The sequence below is a fragment of the Hyla sarda genome, chromosome 7, assembly GCF_029499605.1.
Source record: "Hyla sarda isolate aHylSar1 chromosome 7, aHylSar1.hap1, whole genome shotgun sequence".
In the NCBI taxonomy this organism is placed as follows: domain Eukaryota; kingdom Metazoa; phylum Chordata; class Amphibia; order Anura; family Hylidae; genus Hyla; species Hyla sarda.
Genome location: NC_079195.1, coordinates 109,168,940 through 109,190,437, shown reverse-complemented (window position 1 = coordinate 109,190,437; position 21,498 = coordinate 109,168,940). Strand labels below are relative to the sequence as shown.

Here is a 21,498-nt window from a genome sequence, read left to right as displayed (position 1 = left end):
GCACAGAAAGTATTGGTTAAAAAACAAGTTCTAAGATCAGTTAGACCCTTTAAAGTTGCTGTCTGAAATTCCTGACCCTTCTAGTCTTTAGTCCTTTAGACTGAGTTAGCCCTATAATTGAAGGCTTTCTCAAGGGAGTGTGTACAGAAATAGGTGGGAGACTGAAGATATGAACTAGTTGACTAATAATATATCTTAGTTGTCAAATAACTTGATTTAACTCAATACAATTGTGGCATGCTGGGGCACGTATCGGCTAAGTGTTCTCCTATGTAATGCAGTATCTACAAGCATACTAATTTAGAACCACTTATATTTGTCAGAAAAGTGCACTTACTGCCGCTCTGTTGTTACCAATTGACTGCAGAAATGCCAAATCAATTTTATGTGCTAAAAATGATACTGGAAACATTGTTCTAAACTTGTTTTTGCGTAATTATTTGGTAGATGTGAGAAACCTCTTGTGCTATGTCCATTCAAGATGTCCTATTTTAGAGCTCTTCATAAATGCAGGAAATGTTTTGCAGATATATAAAAGCATTGTGCAAGATTTAAAAAAAAAAAAAAAATTCAGAAACTGTGCCATTCTTGCCAATAGGTTGCATGTGGTATTGCAGCTCAGCCCCATTAATTTGAATTGTGATAAACAGAGTCTTTTCATTTAATCCCATACAACCCCTTTAACTGTTTAAAATTAAAACATTAGAGACAACTGTAATCTGAGATGGACGATAATGTCCTGAACTTTGGAATGGTCACTTGGGACGGGTCTGATTTCCTCTTTTGTGTGTCAATAAATGATAGAGAACCAGCAGTAAATAATATCTTCAGTACAAGCTGCTCTGAAAACTGTATGTTCAGACCAAACCATAAGAGGGTGCTTAGACATTTCCAAGGGAATTTCGAAATGGGATGATCAATAATGGGTTATTATCTTTACTGGGCTTAAGTGCAGCCTAATGGACTTTGGTTACAATAATGGAGGATAGCAATATGTTCTCCACAGAAAAGGATTCTTGGCAGGAATTATAAGGTTTTGACTCTTTGATACGTTGTTTATGCCTTTCTACAAAAGTGAAACCAAAATACCAATGTAAAAGGGTAGGTAAAAGGTAAACCTGGAGATATCAAAGACCCTTGATACCCTTGTAATTTCATTTTAATTGATACCCTTGTAATTTCAAATTAATCACATAAAGGATACACCAATAAGGTATTTTATACAATAAAACTTAACCTTTACTTCCATTATTTAAAGATAATTTTACAAAATGGCAAAAAGTGTAAAGTACACAAATTGAGGCAACACCATAAACAGTGAGGGGGATAGGGAAAAGGGGTACAGTTGAGTATCCAATCTATCAATAATCCTGTCCCTACCTAGAGGACATAACCCTCCCTAACCTAAGTGTGGACTGGGAAAAGGGAAATTATGCATATATGAATAAAACTAATTGTGGCAGACCTCTCTTAGCAAACACGTTTCGCCCAGTAGTATCAATGCTCATCAGGGATTAGAAAGAGACCACAGAAGAATCCATAAAGTGTTACCATACACTCATATAAGATAAAGCAATTAAGTAGCAATTGGATACAATTCAGATGACACAAAAGGTATCATAACATGACTAAAAGGTTAATAATAGTAGTCAAGATAGACTAGTATAGTTAGATGACGGTTCGTTAATTAGTTGTAGAGTTGGTCAGAAGATATCAGTCTGGGTAGAGCTAGGAATCTGTGTCTATACGTCAGTGACAATGCAGTTATTGTCTGAAATAGTATTGAAATATAGTAATGAGAGAGTAAAAAGCACAATAGTTATGAAGCCAATTAATAGCCACTGATACAGACAATACACATACAGTATGTTTTAAAACAATGGTTTCCATTAACAATATTCATGGGGCCACCAATGAACGATGCTGTAAAGAAGAAAATAGGCGTGTAAATAACATTTATATTGGAGGAGATTTAGAATCCTTACACAATGGTAACAAAGATGGAACATTTATATACAATAGATTAAACACCCTTTCTGGTGAATGATTGCTATTGTGGCCATAAATAGTAGGTTGCCACTTACCTACCTGAAGCACAAAAGATACATAAGAGTGATGGAGTAAAGCTAGGATAGTAAACCAAGGAACTGGAGCAAAAATAGGTGTTCTGTGTTAGCTCTTTGTGGGCTGCTCTACTTCATGCCCCTAATTACCAGCATCTATTGCCTTATATATCAATACCTTCTAGTATGCATTAGTGTCTTAGTGCTTTTTATATCTAGGCACATTTGACCTTTTTTTGCTCCAGCACAATGATAATATTTCTATTGTTTCCAGCATATGGAGCATGTCTGCTGTGGAGTTACTTGGTTTACTATCCTAGCTTTACTCCATCACTCTATTGTATCTTTTGTGCTTCAAGTAGGTAAGTGGCAACCTACTATCTATGGCCACAATAGTAATCATTCATCTGACAGGGTGTTTAATTTATTGTATATAAATGTTCCATCTTTGGGAGCCTTATTTAGGATCGGTGATCAGTTATATGGACATTCTGTGGCATGGGCAATTCATCTCAATACACCTTTGGATTTTTGCTTATGGTAAGCCCCATTTTATCATTGTGTAAGAATACTAGATCTCCTCCAATATAAAAGTTATTTACACGCATATTTTCTTCTTTACAGCATCGTTCATTGGTGGCCCAATGGCATCGTATATAAAGCACACAACTATTGTGCTTTTTAGTCTCTCATTGCTATATATCAATACTATTTCAGACTCCTCGCTGTACCTAGCCAGTAAGATCTTCTTACCAACTCTACAACTAATTCACGAACCGTCATTTAACTATACTAGTCTACCTTGACTACTATTATTAACTTTTTGGTCATGTTATAACTTTTATGTAATCTGAATTGTATCCAATTGCAACTTCATTTCTTTATCTTATATGAGTGTATGGTAGCACCTTATGGATTCTTCTTTGGTCTCTTTCTAATCCCTGATGAGCCCTTGATACTACTGGGAGAAACATGTTGGCTAAGAGACGTCTGCCACAATTATTTATATATATATATATATATATATATATGTGTGTGTGTGTGTGTGCGATTTCCCTTTACCCAGTCCACACTTAGGTTAGGGAGGGTTATGTCCTCTAGGTAAAGATAGGATTATTGATAGATTAGGTACTCACCTGTACCCTTTTTCCCTATCCCCCTCACGGTTTATGGTGTTGCCTCAATTTGTGTACTATAGACTTTTTGTAATTTTGTTACATTATCTTCAAAGATTTAAAGTAAAGGTTAAGTTTTATTGGATAAAATACCTTACTGGTGTATTCTTTATGTGATTAATTCACTTTACAAAAGTACAAGAGGGCATTTAGGTTTTTAATCAAGCAGGATAGATAACTTTTAAAGTCTGTATTATGACATTAGTTAGAGCATCAGTGTGTTAGTGTTTTTTTATATCAGATTGTCTATTGACTTTCATAAGTTTTTAATGCCATTTTTCATCAATTTATTTTTTTTGGGGGCGGGGGTTCTAGCTTTTGCATTACGCCAATGCGCTTCATCCACGCCCCCTGATGAAGCGCATTGGTTTGACACAATGGAATTTCCGAGTGGTACTCTGCTCGGAAATTCCGGTGCAGTAGAGTTCCATTGCTGGCAATGGGATTCCGCTGCACAGTGCACACTGCAGAGTTTTCCAGGCGGAAAATCCGCTCGTAAAATTCAATGTTCTGGCATTTTTTCACTCTGCAGACTTTGCCGTCTATGGGGATGGCAATGTTTGAATCAGTCGGTGCTGGCCACATTCGGAATCCTAGTTTGTGCAGCAATATAATTGATGGGTCTACACCAACCCTAAATAATGCCCCCACAGACAATTAACTTGAAAACTACACCAAAATATGAATGGGGTGTCGCTAAAAATAATATTTAATAATTCTCTTAAAATCCACCACTAGTTTAGAAATGTGGAACCCAGAGAAAAAAGTAGGGAATTAAAGTAAGCAAACAGAGCATATAAAAGTATTGGACATTTCATATACACTATACACACTCATATTGCTCTTAGGCCCAGACTAATCCCTTATGGATGAGCGGGATCATACAGAACATTGGGCTCACTGTACATAGGTGAGGATGTATCACCCCTCCCATATATCGATCATATATTATAAAGGACATACACAATCATATATGTCCCTTAGTCAACGCAACAATAATGTTCCCAACGCGTTTCTGTCCGTGTGCTAGTGCACATGCACAAGGACGTCTTCAGGGGAACCTAATGATCTGTCCACAAATGATATATACAATATAGACTGGCTATTTAGCCCCACACATATTAGCCATATAAAGCCAGGGAGGTTGTCAGCCCAGTTTTATGTATGGAGCCCAGTGAACGCCGCCCGTTTGGAGTGAACCTGCAGTGGCAGGGAGGACCAGATAGTGCTCCGGCGTCTGCGTGTGGCTTGATGAAGAGGCGCCGGCTTCATCAAGCCACACGCAGACGCCGGAACACTATCCGGTCCTCCCTGGGCCTTTAGTTAGTCTGGGCCTAAGAGCAATATGAGTGTGTATAGTGTATATGAAATGTCCAATACTTTTTTATGCGCTGTTATTTGCTTACTTTAATTCCCTACTTTTTTCTCTGGGTTCCACATTTCTAAACTAGTGGGGGATTTTAAGAGAATTATTAAATATTATTTTTAACGACACCCCATTCATAATTTGGTGTAGTTTTCACATTCGGAATCTCCAGCCAGATTTTGCCCCTCCGGAAATTGTGAAGTGTGAAACTGGCATAAATGTCCAACAAATACAGGCCCTATCTCTGGGATCCACACCTATCATGAGAAAGAGGTGCCCTCTGACCGGGTTGCAGCTACTGGAAGGGGGTCATAAAAAAGTAATGAACTCTCACTTTTGGTGTTGGGAGTTGGGTAAGCATCATAGCTCTGCAAGCTATTATATTTCAGTTATTTATCTCTATGGGAGTTACATGAACTGCACAAAAAGCCTGTTTGGCTTTTCTTTAGCTTTGTGGCCATCTTTGGTGGCTACAGGCAGGCTAAATGCGGGGACCCTCAACGTCAACATATGTTTGTTTCAAAGGTGTGACCTGCATCTATAAAACATGTCCAGATGGGCCTACCCCTTTAAAGTATCTTAGATATACATGACAGCATTAAAACTGTTTAGTTGCTCAATATGGGTTGTAAAGATGTTTTGCTGTACAGACAAACCTAAAAGAAGCTATAAGGATAATAACCTAGTAGAACCTGCTGTTCATATACATTTTATTTATATAAATTTACAGAATTAAGGTCAGTTGCTTATATTTAAGTTCCTTAGGATAACTTTAGTAAATTCTAAAACTCCTATCTCAGTGACTATAATTTCATAACTAGGCTCATTGTATAGCCATAGCTTTAGGCACTGGCTGAGCATTAGTGGAAAGTTTCCAAATTCACATTGTCAGTGTGTTGGAACTGTAAGCCCAGCTTAACAGGCTCCTGAAATGGATGCAGTTGACTGGCTCCATATGTATCAGTCAGTTTTGATATTTTAATAATCTGTCCAAGTCCTCTAAGCCCTATTTACATTGCATGTTGAGTCTACATTAGTCACAAACATTGGAAGGATATCACTCTTTATATCAATGCTACCACTGAAAAAAAATAAAAAGGTATGCTGCTTGGAATATGTTTTTATTGTACGGTATATACTACTATGCTATTATATATTACAAGAAAGAATAGTAAAATGTATACTAGCCCAGCTGTTGAATAGAGCCTATGGATACGTTTGGAGCACAATAAGCAATTTGAACACTGCTTTATTTTCCAAAGAGTTTTTCTTGAAAAACAGAGCTATTTTTCCTCTTACTGGTTTTCGATTTATTTTATATTTTTTACAGGCATATATAGTACTGTCCAAATAGAAAGTGAGAATGTCCGACACCGCTAGTCTGAGAGACTGCAATCGGTGGTGTCAATTAGGCAGTCTAAAATTATACCGATAGTAATGCATGCTATGATTCTCCAAATGGTGGTGCAGCAATCCAATAAGAAATAGCAGATATATACTGTATGTAGAAGCAAAATGGAAGACTCACTCACCAATGTCTTGCTGGGATGAATCAATTCTTTATTGCAGCGTCTAGTTCATAAAATCATTGGGTACAAAAGTGCGCAGGGAGCTGAAGGTGTACACAGGCAGGGGGCGGCAACTAGTTTTGCGCACGTGGGCGCTTCCTCTGGCTCGCGAGCCTGAGGAAGCGCCCACGTGCGCGAAACTAGTTGCCGCCCCCTGCACCCCCCTACCTGTGTACACCTTCAGCTCCCTGTGCACTTTTGAACCCGATGATTTTATGAACTACACACTGCAATAAAGAATTGATTCATCCCAGCAAGACATTGGTGAGTGAGTCTTCCATTTTGCTTCTACATACAGTATATATAGTACTGTACAAAGGTCTTAGGCAGGTTTGCAACAATGGAAAGTGTTAATAGTTGAATAAATGCAAAATGAATAAACAGATGAGAAATGTAAAGCAAAACATTTTTGGTGTGACCACTCAGTGTTAAAGGAGAACTATCATGTATAAAAATTTCTCCCTAGCCAAAGGATAAGTTTTAGATCGTGGGGGGGTCTGGCCGCTGGGACCCCCGCAATCTCCTGCACAGGACCCCAGCTCTCCCCAGGTGATGTGTCGACCCCAGCAGAAAGTGTGTATCTCCATGTATCTCTATGGGAGAGATGGAGATACAGCCTTTGGTTATCTCTGGCGGTCAGACCCCCGCAATCTAAAACTAATCCCCTTTCCTTTGTATTGGAGATAAGTTTTTATACATGACGCTTCTCCTTTATTTCTTCTAGATACACTTGCACATGTCAATGATTTGTGGGTTTGGGGTAGGGGGACCGCTGGGACCTCAAGCGATCTCCTGCCTGGCGCCCCTGCTCTCTGAGGGGAGCATGTGCTACAGACGGCACGTGCACCATTCATTTTTAAGGGAGTGCCAGAGATGCCAGAGTACAGCATTTTTTAGTAATACAGTGATAGAAAAGCATATAAACAGAATTATCAGAATAAAGAGAACGTTATTTGTATTATAAAGTGCGCTGCGTGAAAACAAAAACTCCAAAAAGTTACAAAAATTTTGTTTTCTTTACGATTTTTTTCCCACTACATTTTCTTAGTATTGTGTCCAAAACAAGCCCTCATGTGGGTCAGTAGTAGAAAAAATTTGAGTTATGCCTCTTAAAAGGCGCAGAGGAAAAAATGAAAACTGTGTCCTTAAGAGGTTAAAGGCCATCTGCGGCCGAAAACAACTTATCCCCTATCCGCAGGATATGGAATAAGTGTTTGATCGCGGGGGGTCCGAAATCTGGCACCCCCACGATCTCCTGCACGGGGCCCTCGGCTCTCCCGTTCAGGAGGCATGCTGGCCGCAGCATGATGCGACATGCCTCCTACATGTAGTTCTATGGGAGAGGCACCCCCACGATCTCCTGCACGGGGCCCGCGGCTCTCCCGTTCAGGAGGCATGCTGGCCGCAGCATGATGCGACATGCCTCCTACATGTAGTTCTATGGGAGAGGCACCCCCACGATCTCCTGCACGGGGCCCGCGGCTCTCCCGTTCAGGAGGCATGCTGGCCGCAGCATGATGCGACATGCCTCCTACATATAGTTCTATGGGAGAGGCGAGGAGACAGCGTTCCCGGGGAGGGGGCATAACTCTCACTGAGTGCTAATGCAGAAGCCCTAGCGGTCGGACCCCCCCTTGATCAAACACTTAACCCCTATCCTGTGGATAGTGGATATGTTATATGACGCTGCAGTTGTCCTTTAAGTCTAGAAAAATGGCTTCTTTATCTGTGCACTGTCACTATTGCTACTGACATTACCTGCTCACACTTGCTTAGTAAGGAGAACAGCGCCACCTAGTATTACCATAAGCAATGTCAGTCATTTAATTCAATTATTATTTGTGCATTGTTATGTCTTCTTAATACAATGCAGCTGAGTAATATAATTCAGTAGTTTCTTAGTATTTGTTTAATGTCAGCCAAGGAGAGTTCTGAGGTCATTATGTATTTTTTTACTTACTCAAGCAAAAGCAGTTTATGTAAAGCCATTAATCAGCAGATTTAAGGGTCTGGTTGACATGATAAAAGATAAAAATAAACATCCGATTCAGTATCCATTAACCTTTACGCTCCCAGTCCCATTTCAAGACCTACATTACCATAACTGTACAGCATTCACGGGTTTCCCGGTAGAAGTAAATATTTGCAAACATTTTTTTCCATAACAGAAAAAACTAATTTCAACTTAAATATTTAAGGGAGGAAATACATTTTGATCCGTTTACTACTTTAAATGCCGGCTTTATTGGATCTGTGCTCTTAAAAAACAGAAAACATTTTTAGAAAATGAATTTCTTTTTTTCCCCTTTGTGTTGCTCTCCATGCCCCAGTATGCAGAGTTTTCCCAGTGTCTTTGCCAACAGACTTAATTAGTTGGCATAGGAAATAATATTTCTCACTATGATGATTCAATACAACTACCTGTTGTTTGTAAATTGTTACTTTATCTGCAGTGTGTACAATTAATAACAGGTTTTGCATATGGAAATTAAGGGAACACGTGATGTACTTTTTGAAGCAGCCAATTCCCAAGAGCGCTTTCAAAATTTTAAACCTTTGGCAATTAAAATGATGTTCTTAATGGAGGTTAATTGCATGTGTGCCGAAACAAAGCCTTCCTTCCAACTCAACATCTGTATTTGATCTCACTTGAACATTTTAAACTTCTATTCATGCTTTGTTTGAGAAGAGCAAACCTGTAAGGGATATGTTTGAGTCGCTAAGACTGAAATTCTGATTCATCCTATGTCTTAGGATGCAATATTAGATATTGGAAAATATTGTTGCTTGTGATATATACACAATTTTGGTTTAAGAGCTACTACCAATTAGTTGATACCACTTCTTTGCCGACCCATATGTCTCCATGGTAACAGACTACACAAACTCTATGTGTAGTCTGATACTGCAGTTATGTGCTACTTCCTTCTTGTGTTTAGTATTTGAAAAAACTTGTGTTAGTAACATTTTGCATATTTTTAGAAAAACTAAAATCATTCTTACCAATGGTATTATTTTAAAGGTGAGCCTGTCAAACCTCGGACAGCATGAAATGGGAATACCCTACCTTTCTACAGTGGTCAGTGATGCCCTATGAAATGGTGCAGTATTTTAGTGAAATCATAATTTAAAAACGGTCTGGGAATGAGATGAACCAGGGTGGTCTCGGCTGGCTTCTTCCTTTGCTTTACTGGGTCAGTCCTGGATGGCTTCTCCCTGCCCCCAGGGCTTGATTATTAGATCTGTCACTGTACACATATAGTAAGAGATCTAACCATAAAGCCTGGGGGCAGAAGCCATCCAGGACCAACCCGGTAACGTAAAGCCTAGTTTCTGGACAATTTCTAAACTAAATATTCCATTGAAATGTTGCAACATTGCAGAGTGACAGACACCATTGTAATAAGAGACCTAATCACTATTTCATGCTGCCTGTGCCTATTTACTTCCTAGAGAAGCCTATAAAGGGGTATTCCCATAGATTAATGTTATGGATTATTGCTAGTTTATGCCACAACATTATCACATCTGGGACCCCAGCCAAGCCAGAGAACTTCAAACAGCGGACATATCTCCGGGAACAGAGCGGGATGAATGGGCCCTGAGACTAGGTAAGTTACTAAATGGATTTTATTTTCCCACAATGCAGCGTGCTTCACGGACTGGGCCGCTTCCTCAGGAAGCGGCCCAGTCCGTGAAACGCGTTGCATTGTGGGAAAATAAAATCCATTTAGTAACTTACCTAGTCTCAGTGCCCATTCATCCTGCTCTGTTCCCGGAGGTATGTCCGCTGTTTGGTGCCGTTGACACAGCGTGGAGTGTCTGCATAGACCCTGTCTTCTTTCACACGTTACCCCATGGTTGTACTTGGATTGGATTACAACTGCTAGCGGTAAGTGCAGTCCACATTGAGCATTACCATACACTGAGGGTAATACACCATAGAGCGCATCCGGTTCTTTGGTTTTTTAAGCCAGAGAACAAAGACTTCTGCATAGAAGACTCTCGGTCACCCTTTATGCAGGGAACTGCAACCGGGCCTGTTCAACGAAATGGAGCTATGTTGCAGTTCCTTGCTAAATAGGTTGCTGAAAATGAGTGTGAAGTAGCCAGGTAGGTGGGGGTCCAAACAGTCATACCACCAACATGTTAGTAAGGGAAAGCATATCCTAGTGAAATCCAGTCACTTATAAATAGTGGCACAATTCGTTAATAGAACTGTGCCCCACAAAACCTGAGGGGGTATGCTTGCTTTAAATAACATATTTGATAGATTATAAGTAAATAATTTTTCAAGAGAGCACTTCTGAAAAACAATCTGGTCTTATAATCAAGGTGGTTTTAAAATCGAAACCTTCCCTTGTTGCAGCCCAGCTCCTGTGTGACTCCCAGTAGTACCTAGTGTTGGGAGGAAGTGATCTTTTAGCAATATATGCAGCAGAGCCACATGATAGGGAAGCGAATGCCTCAGATAAGCTCTTTGATTTGCTGAATCCCATCCAGGTATGGATATTGGACATCAAATGGGGAGGAATGAGGGGACATCGAATAGAGGGAATTGGACATGGAATGGGAGAATGGCTATAAATTATTCTTACATTCAGGTCTTTTAGTTTTTTTTTCTTTAATATGATCCAAAGTTGGGGGTGGTATTATAATCAGGGTCATTTCATAATCAAGCAAATACGGTAATCAGCTTTTTGTGCTGACATCTAGTGACCAAGGTAAAAACTACAATGTCTTGTTAATATTTTGTACATGGCTGGAATAAAAAATATATTTGGAAAAATAAACTTGGGAAAAAACCAAACCAAAATAACAAACAAAATGTTTTCAGATTTGTTGTGCTGTATAGCAGCTTCATGTTGTCCTTGCAAGATTGTTTTTTCATATTTAAATCAAATAATTCTAGTAGACATTTCCTTTTCCAAATAAACCTTACAGAGAACAAGCCAAAAGGTGCATTTGTCTTTGAGTTAGTCCCTTTGTAGAATAGAAGTCATGAGGTGTCATAAGCAATGAAATACTGGGAAATTGAGTTGCCAAATGATGACTGGAGATTTTGTAAAAAACCAAAGGTTGCAGAGTTGAGATTTTAGCAGTTCAACAGCTTTGACAGTGAAATCTTCAATTATAACAAGGCCAAAACATACCCAGTTACAGGTCACGTATTCTGCTGCTGTGAAAGCCACAAGTGTATAAATGATCGAAGAAGCTAAATCCAGCAACATTCTCGTCTGACATTTCTATTAAAAGAATGGGAAAAGCGGCAAGTTCCTAGCTTTAAGACCGAAAAAGTTTGAGTGCACATTAAATACTGTGTCATCCTGCAGAATCCAAATTCCTGAGATCTGTGCACTGGGATAGCAGAGGAGTTTCTTCAAATTTAAAGGGCACTTTCTGAAAAGGTCATTTCTAACTTTATAGTAGGAAATTTGTCACCAGTGTCACCTGCACCAACCTGTCGGATCTCCTGTAATCTTCTCCGTTCGCTTCAGCTTCGGGCCCGGTTTGGGGCATGGGCGGAGCTTAGTGACATCACTGCTGCTGTTCTCTAGCATCGGGACCCATTAGAGAGCAGCAGCGGTGTTGTCACTAAGCCCCAAGCCAGGCCCGGAGCTGAAGCTAGCGGAGAAGATTACTGGAGATCCCCTGCATGGAAGGAGACAAGGTGAGTACTGTTGTCATCAGTGTCACCTGCAATACCTGTCGGTACCGTCAGATTAGTGCAGGTGACACTGGTGACTGATTTCCTTTAAGAGCCTATTCTGTCAGATCTTCAGTAACAGTGAAATAAACTTATGATCTGAGAGTAACTATATCTGTCATGGAGGCATCCTATTCGAAGATCACCTGGGTTCTCCTGGTATCATAGACAGAACTTTATTAAAAAAAACAAAAAACACCTACTTGTAACAGATAATTATAACATTGAAGAAATGGATGGTCTTCATGTACGGATAAATATCAAAATTCTAAACTTTATTGCTTTATGATTAAAATCCTGTCAGGATTTTGTAGAAATCTTTGGAATCTTTATGTTCTTTCCATTTACAATGGATTAAAATGAGAACTATATGTACTTTTGCAACTACTTTTTTTCCTCCAATGCACTGAATACATTAAAAAAAAAAAAAAAAAAAAAGAGAGAAACTTAGCAAACAGCTGGAGGCTGGTTGGGAAATACTGATATAGACACATTAAATGGAACAGCTTCATTTGCAAGCTGGACTGTTGTGACTGCTTACGCTCTGTACACACTGGGGGGATTTATCGTCCCTTTACCTGGTGTCTATATGCTGCTCTATGTGTCTCTATGATTACAGATTAACCCTGTAAGTGTTTTTATTCAGTTCTCCTTCTTTTTTTAGCATTCTACCAGGAAACCTCATTATAACGTGAAGGTTGATACAACTGTCTTTCAGCACAATACACCTGTAATAAGCATTTAGCTATAGTGACTAATGGTCTTTGTTGTCTGTTCTCTTCTTTGTCTTTCTTTGTCTTTCATGTGATATCACTTTTAACGGATGTGTTCCCATTTACGTTTTATTTCAGAATGAAAAGTCTTTGGGCCGTTCAGTCAGCCGTTCCAGTAACATTTCCAAGGTAATGTAAAATGATACGATTTTCTTCTTTACTGTATGTGTGTGTTCAGATAGGTACTGCGGCGATGTCACTACTTCATTATGTATAGAAATTCCTTACATCAGCAGTGTCAGAAAGTTTGAGTAAACATTTGCAACAACAGTATTAAAGTGTCCCTGTTGGTCTACAAAACTTTTGACATGTCCCAGGGATATGTCAAAAGTTTTGATTGGTCGGGGTCTCTGTGTCTAGACCCCTACTGATCTCTAAATATTACCTGCGGCAGCACGCTTTACTTTGTGGTTGACTGAGATTGTGGCTTGCTGGGGAGTGAAGCACGCAATACCTAAAGATCAGACAGGGTCTGAACACTCAGACCCCTACCAATCAGAACTTTTGATATGTCCACTTGACATGTCTAATATTTTGTATAAAAACATGGACACTATTTAGGATCATCTTGTAAAAAATGCATACTTTCCTCTTGATCCTTTGGCTCTCTGTTTTGAAACTATAGCTCCGCATGCCCTTACATTCACCAGGTGGTATCCTGACTACTAGTCTGTAAGGGGGAGGAGGGTTAAAATACTTGGTCCCCTATGGCTCTGGCAAAAAAAGTAGCAGTCAGCTTCAAATGTTTAATGAAAGGTGACCCCCACCCCTTCCCCCTGGACTGGATGGTCACTAAGTAGTGTGTTGAGAAGTCCTAATGCTTATATCCCCGAACCACCAATTTTCAAAATAGTTCTGTGAACAAAGGAAACCATCATTTCTGCCCTGGCACTAATAGATTGGCCCTAGTCTATTCTATTATAGCTACACTTTACAGAACCCAACCTGCCTTTGGGTAGATTGTACAAGTATGGGAATGATGCTAAAAGCTCTTAACTTGAAGCTGATATAAGACTTCCTTTGAATGTTCAGCGTTTCCACATTTGTTCCCTTCTAGTAGTGAAAGGTTCTTTTTGTAATTCCATAAAATTACAGAATTAAAGAAAGAGACTGTCTTAAAGTCTATAGAGTTCTATGCAGTGTACATGCATCATCTGACCTTAAAGAAATCTCTTGCTCTTGAAATATTACCTGACACGTTGGCTGCATCATGACAGCCCTTATGTTCTTAGTCCTTACTGTAAAACAAGAACATGATCTCTTGATAGTTCCTTTTTGTAGAACCAAACTGTTAACCTCCATATTTGAAAAATAAAAAATGTCTAAACTTAGATATAAGCAAGGAACCCCTCCTCCTTTTTTTTTCTTTTTATTGTTTACGAAGTGTTTCTATTACTGGTACATTGTATACTTTTACTTGACATTGCTGCGCAATAATCTACTGTGACATTGCTTCTTAATGTTGATGGACCTGTTGTTTTTTAATAAAAAACGAATTGAGTAAAGAAAAAGGAAATACGTAAGCAAAGCCGCAGACAAGGCAAGCAAGTTTTAGTAGAATACATTGCAATGTGCAAGTTAGCAGTCACACAAAGACTGAAGTATCATGCACCACCTAAGACACCAAGGTCACATAAATAAATGATGCTTCACATACGTCAGCAGTAGGGACCTTACCTCTCCACCAGGGGTCTATCTCTTCTACAGTATACAGCTTTTTCCTAAAGGCCATCCCCAGTGGTCACACAGTAGTATGTCACTAAGAAGCAAGGTATCATGCTGCTCTCTGGTCAGTGAGGAGTCCTGGACCAACCAGCTGCTCAGGCGGGGTATTTAGTTTTCTCCTTTACCATCCTGGCTGGGTTCTTGATTTGCAGTCCTGACTTGTGTGTCTTGATTTTAGCCTTGTCCTGTCTTTCTGTAGTTCTTTCTGCCATTGTTAATGTTTTTATTCTGTGTATTTTTACCCTGGCTTGTATCCTGCCCTTTCCTCGGTTTTGCTTTTGTTTTGTACTTTACCACGCTGTAGGTCTGACACATTGCTTTTCTTGCTTTTTCCCTTGCCCCTTCTGCTTTATCTTGTTTGAATATGAATCTGTATCGTCAACCTGTATTCTGACCTGTACACTGTACCTGTTTGCCAGTAATCTAAATACCTGCTGTTAAATCTTCTTGCTGTCAGTACCCTGTATAACTGTATGTGTGGACAGAGGCAAAGGACGGCACCGTTGTTAATAGGCGAATCGGGGGTTAATACGGGAACAGGATAGCAGTGCAGCAATGCAGACAACTAAATGCTGAGTCTGTGTTGGTGTTAGAATGTAAAACAAAGGACAGACTTGTTAAGTGTATAGTAGCATAGAACCAAAGAGATATCCGCACTCACCGCAAGGTATTTGACTCGAAGCTCCTACATAAAGTCCCCGGTAGACCGAGGTTGCAGAGATGTGTGGGTGCTCAGAGGCAATCACCGGTAATTTTGCGCAATGTGCACTTCTTCCGGCCTCTTGAGGCCGGAAGAAGCGCACATTGCGGCCGGAAGCAGCGCACAACGGTAATTTTGCACAATGTACGCTTATTCATGCCTCTTGAGGCCGTAAGAAGCACACATTGTGCGAGATTACCTGTGATTGCCTCTGATCACCAACTCATCTTTGCAACCTGGGTCCACAGGTGTTTCTATGTAGGAGCTTCGAGTCAAATACCTTTCGGTGAGTGCGGATATCTCTTTGGTTCTATGCTACTATATACTCTGTATACCTGTTGTTGTACTTTCCTGCTTCCCAGTTTGTGGGTTGTCTCTTGCTTAACCCTTCACGTCCTGACCCGTTTCCCTGACCATTTTGTTTGTTGTTTTGGCTGTTGTTTGATGGTCCCAGGGCTGTTCCTGCACTTAAGTCCAGCCCTGGGACCATCGCCCAGTTAGGAGTCTGCTACCTAGGGTATATTTTCAAGTATATAGGAACAGTGGTCTGAGTAAGAGTAGGGCCTCGCTATTCCCTTCCTGATGTGACCGTAATATTTCCCAATAGTTTAATTGCAAAGTAAAGTAGTCAATAACTACTAATATATGCAAATTACATATGCAAATTACATTCGGGTTATGACAGAACAATAGATTGTTTTCACTGCGGGAAATGTAAATTGGAGCCATTGGATTGTCTTCTATTTAGAAAGCAGAGGTGAGTCAGGATATAGGATGCCCTAAAATTAGATAACGTGTATTGTTGTTGCAAAATTTTGCTGCAGTGATGGCAAACAACATCAAGGTCCTGCACACACAAGCAATATTCAAATTGATCTCTCCTCAGTTTCACTTTGACAGGAGAACCAACTCTGGTGCACAACTTTGCTTTCTAGCAAGAGATAATGGTGCAGTGCTTGAGTATGATGGGGCGTGATACCTTTAAATGAAATGAATATAAACACCGCCCCACAAATTCCTCCTTATCATAGGTCCCATAATCTATCCTGGATCATCACTTCATTACCTGTTAGTGTCATGGTTCACCCAGGGACCAATATAAAGAAATATTCTAACCCTTAGGGATGCAGCTATTTTGGGTGTTTTTCTTATTTCTGTGTGACTACATTCCAAAAGTCTTAACGTTTTACTTAATCTGTCGATGTTCTGTTCAAGGCTTGTTTTTACGTGAGATGAGTCATATTATTTAATGGCACTACTATAATGTTAAGAACACTTTATTTATTTAGGGAGGGTAACGAAAAAATTTAAGAGGGGGGGGGGGGGGGGGGATTGTAGGAGTACAATAGATACTAGACCTGTGGGCCTTTCTTTATTGAGCCCGGGCTGCCATGCAAACTCATAGAAAAAAAATACAGCTGCCAATAGTGAAGGTGTGCCTCCTGAACACATCATCCTGTTAATGTGCATTTACTGTGGTTTTATAGCTGCCGCACGGTTAATGTGCAAGCAATGATGCCAAAGGGTTAAATCATGGGATCCAACCCAGAAGTAGCCCAGCTGTGTTTGCTGCTTAAAGCTGGATAGATGTTAGGATAAAAAAAAAAACTGTACCTATCCTGGGGTTGATGGTAGTTACAAAGTTATAAAATAACCTTTTTATATATCAGCCAATTGTCATGGAGGCGGGGCTGAGCTGCTCAGGTGCCACAGTCTGGTATGCTTCCTTGCTTGGCCTCACCTCCCAGCTCCTACTTGACTGACGTACGGGGCTCAAGGAGGGGATGGAAGGTGAGGGCAAGGGGGTAGATGTGCAGGCTGTGGCACTTGAGCAACTCAGCTCTGCCTCCTTGACACTTGGTTGAGAAATAAAAAGGTGATTTTATACGTTTTGCAACCACCATCAGCTTCAGGAATGGTACATTTTGCTTTTATACTATCCTACAGTTTGGTCCTTCCCTGGTGTCTGCAGCGTAGAAAGACCACACAGAAAGGGGCATTATGTTTGCAGTTTTCTATGTAGCCTCCCACATAGCAATGTCATAGTATTTCATAGGTTTGCAGTAATTAATATTATTATCCAAAACCTTGTGTCACAAGTGTTTTATGTATCCAGCTGCCATCACAAACTTGCAAAGACTTTGAGTACAGAACAGATATAACTCAGAGAGACACATTTTACCTGCGCAGCATTGTTCGTCACCCACAGAAGCAGGGTAATAGTCTGCTGTGCAAAACAGTCCAGAACATGCTTCTATAGAATTCATGAGTTGATGGGTCTGGATGCTTGTCTTATGTCACAAGTGTTTTTTGGGGGGGAAACTTTTATATGGATTGCTTTATTTAAACAACATTTGTTTTATTACACGAAGCTCGCCCTACTGTCTGCTGACGGACAAGGATCTGCCTTCTGACCCTAAATGTCTTCTGCAGCAGTAATGTATGGACAGCCCAGTCAGCACAAACTGGAGTTGCTGATACTTCTTGCTGTCCACTCTGACTTCTTAAATGTGATCCTGAGCAGGGGTCTTTCCCCTGTGATGCCTGCATGTCCTTATAGGACATGAGGAAGGGGAGACTCAGTGCTAGATTAGTCATTTTCCATTGACAACCTGATACAATCATTGCCAAGGTGAACCACTTATGTCTCCAACCAGAACACTGACATGAGAAAAAAGAGAGTAAGATTTGATTCCAGACACAATGAAACAATATGTTGTTGACCTTTTACATAGAAAATCATGACTAAATGAAAAAAGTGAATTTTTGTTCATGAAAACTGTTATCCATTGGTTTATTCATGATAAACGTGGGTGACATTATAGCTGCATTAGCCTTACCTTCCAATGCTCCTAGGCTTTTTAAGGGTAAATGTATCCAGTTCTGCAGTGATGCAAGTTCTTAAATCACTGCATAACTAGGCATATTTGCCATTCAGGGGTCTGAGAAAGCTGGATAACAACCTATTTCAGAGTTAGATTGGGGGCCTTTCTGGTTGTTAACCATTTTCTTCATAAGCAGTAATAACTCAGATACAGAACTGTCATTGACCAGTACCTTTTATAGCTCGTGCTGATACGTTGTGCAGTTTTCATTTTATAAATGTTTTTTCTAGTAACAATTTTATACAGTGGTCCCTCAAGTTACAATAGTAATTGGTTCCAGGATGACAATTGTATGTTGAAACCATTGTATGTTGAGAACTCTATGGAAACCTGATAATTGGTTCTGAAGCCCCAAAATGTCATCCAAAAAATTCTTACATATAAAAGTAATAAAGATCTGCTGGGAGCTGTAAATCAGTGTCTATGTCAGTGTTTCCCAAGCAGGGTGCCTCCAGCTGTTGCAAAACTACAACTCCCAGCATGCTGTCTGGGCATGCTGGGGGTTGTAGTTTTGCAACAGCTGGAGGAACCCTGGTTGGGAAACAATGGTTTATGTAGAGGACAGGAGCTTCTTTAGGGTCCTATACAGTACACACAGTGTCCCAAATGGAGCCACTCTTACTTGGTGTCCAAAGGAGCAGCTAACCCTGGCACAGGTAAGGAGTAGTACAGAACTTGTAGTTCCTCCCTGTACTGTAGGGGGCGCTACCAGACAGCCAGTCAGTGCTTGCACCTCAGTAATACAGGTGATTTTCCAGTAAAATGCCCATTCTGATTCCTCCAGTTGTTACATGTCTCACTGATCTGGACTGTCTGTAGCATTGTATGTTGCGTCTGGTTTCAAGTTACAATGGTCCAGGAAAAAACGTATATTGAAACTATTGTATGTTGAGGCCATTGTAAGTTGAGGGATCACTGTATAAGCTATGTTTATATGGGTGTGCGCTGTTTTACGTGTTTCTTTTTCTTTTGGATATTATGTTTATATTTCTATACTTCCAAGAAAAGAAAAAGAAAAATGTAGCAAATGGGGTCACAGTAACAATGTTACATTTTATAGCAATGAATTTATGTTGTATTCCTGCCATACATTAATTATCTGCACTATGTACAGTATTTTTAAAGCCTCATTCTCTTGCCACATTCATGACTAAGCAGAAGCAGCGTGTCAGGGTGCTGGTACAGTACTGCATTGTCTCCGAGCAATTACAGGAGGCCTCTATCCCTTGTAGAGTAATTAAGCCTCCGCTTCTCATTAGGGGAGCCACAATTTAACATCATAGGAAGTGCAGGAGCCGTCTTCTCTGGACAAATTGTCTCTATATTACAACACAGTTCAGTGCCATCTGTACTTAGAGAACAGGCAATGTGATGATTAAATGGTCTTGCATACTGGGCAAGGGTCATGCATGGAATTTTGCTCCAGAAACCTATGATATAAAGTAACACACTCATCTGAAGCTGGTCCTAAATGTCTGCTACGATCGAATTCTTCAGATGGTGAATTAATGGATTACATATTTATTTACAAAATGTTTATTTTCCTTTTCAAACAGTCTACATAATCCCTATCAAGAAAATAATGATCCATCAACTCCGGTGAAAACCTTTTTTCTTTTAAATCAACTGATGGCAGAAAGTTAAACATATTTGTAAATTACTTCTGTTAAAAAATCTTAATCCTTCCAGTACTTATTAGCTGCTGAATGCTACAGAGGAAATTCCTTTCTTTTTGGAACACTGATGACATCACGAGCACGGTGCTCTCTGCTGACATCTCTGTCCATTTTAGCAACCATGCATAGCAGATGTATGCTAAGGGCAGCATGGTGGCTCAGTGGTTAGCACTGCTGCCTTGCAGTGCTGGGGACTTTGGTTCAAATCCCACAAAGGACAACAATAAATAAAGTGTTATTATTCTAATAATGTCAGCAGAGAGAACTGTGCTTGTGATGTCATCAGAGAGCATTCCAAAAAGAAAAGAATTTCCTCTGTAGTATTCAGCAGCTAATAAGTACAGGAAGGATTAAGATTTTTTAATAGAAGTAATTTACAAATATGTTTAACTTTCTGCCACCAGTTGATTTAAAAGAAAAAAGGTTTTCACCGGAGTACCACTTTAAGGGATTTTGGTTGTAAACCACATGTTGAAAGCTCCTGAGAGCTTGTGGTCTAGTGCCACCTATTGTTGGTAGCTGTCTTGTAAGGCAATGCTCCAACCCTTTAAACAAATTTGAAACACGGCTAGGGATTATAAGACAAATTAGAGTCTCTTCCAAAAAGCTGAGTTACCCATCTGTAGACAGCAATTTCAGGGTTCTTGTCCTTTATCAGCACAGAGCAGGCTGGTTAGCAAAGAAGTCATTGATATGGGACTGAGAGGGACACATCCAAAGAGTAAGGAGTCTTGTGGCTCCCTCAGTCCCATGTTAAAGGCCTCTTTTTCAACCAGCACCATGCTGTGTATAGATGTGGGGCAAAACCCTAAAACTGCCATTCAAGGTGGGTCCTCTTCCTTTTAGAGAAGATTCTTGTTTGGTTAATAATCCATATTCATTTTTCTAGGCTCTTAAAGAGTCAAATATCGACCTACAGGGAAGCAACAATTAGGTGGCACTAAAGTGCAAGCTCTTTTCCTTCTGGAGGAGAGATACTTTGCATATTTCCCCAGTGAGCATTGTAAAGCCTAGAAGTCTTCCATTAATAGCTTGACAGTCTGCTCAAGGGGACACATTAGTCCTCGGTCACATATCTTACAGCCATATACAGATTATAGATATTGGAAGAAAAGTGCAGGAGCCAGTGGTATAATAAGCTTCACCTTTATTATTAAAGAGAATCTGTCATCAGTTTCACCCGCACTTTCCTGTTGGTACAGGTGACACTGATGACAATATTTCATGACCCCTCTTGAGTTTGGTTGATATTAGCTTGTAATAACATACCAGAGCAAATATACAATGTGGTATACTATCCAATGTACACAATGCAAATGAAAAAAAATTATATTTTCAAATAGTGAACATACTGCCATGAATGTGTAAGTGACAGTAAGAATTGGTTGTCATGCTGAACAAATGTATTACAAAACAAGGCTTGCCTTTAATGCCAACAGAAGCTTTCAACATTTTCTTGCTGCGTTTACAACCAAGATCTATAATAATAATAATAATAACAATGAAAAGCCACACCAGCTTCACAGCCCTTGTTCTTATAATACAAGAAAAACATTTTGTTAGAGCAGCTCCTGAGATAATAATACACTAGTAACAGACAATAAACCCCTCCAAACAGACAAATTTGAATTGTATGGGATTTTCAATAAAGTGCCATCACTTTGGAAGCAACAAGACGTCAAAGATGTGAAATGAAAATGTGTTATGAAAACCATAGGTAAATACTAGAGCAGCCTCTAAATATTATTCTCATTTTTTTCGGGAGATTGGAGAAAAATACAAACAAATAATAACCAATGATATATAACTCATAACAAATAATAAACCATATAAAAAGGGTTAAGCCATTAAAAATGGATG

General features: G+C 39.7%; 1 protein-coding gene across 7 annotated transcripts in view; it reads left to right on the top strand.

The window, feature by feature from the left end:
• LOC130282304 (uncharacterized) overlaps positions 1–21,498 on the top strand; it is a 274,576-nt gene that overhangs the window by 217,100 nt on the left and 35,978 nt on the right. For all 7 annotated transcript variants that reach the window (XM_056530397.1, XM_056530398.1, XM_056530400.1 and 4 more), the window contains one exon: positions 12,731–12,781. In XM_056530397.1, coding sequence (XP_056386372.1) covers positions 12,731–12,781 — 51 coding nt within the window. The remainder of the gene's footprint in view (positions 1–12,730; positions 12,782–21,498) is intronic.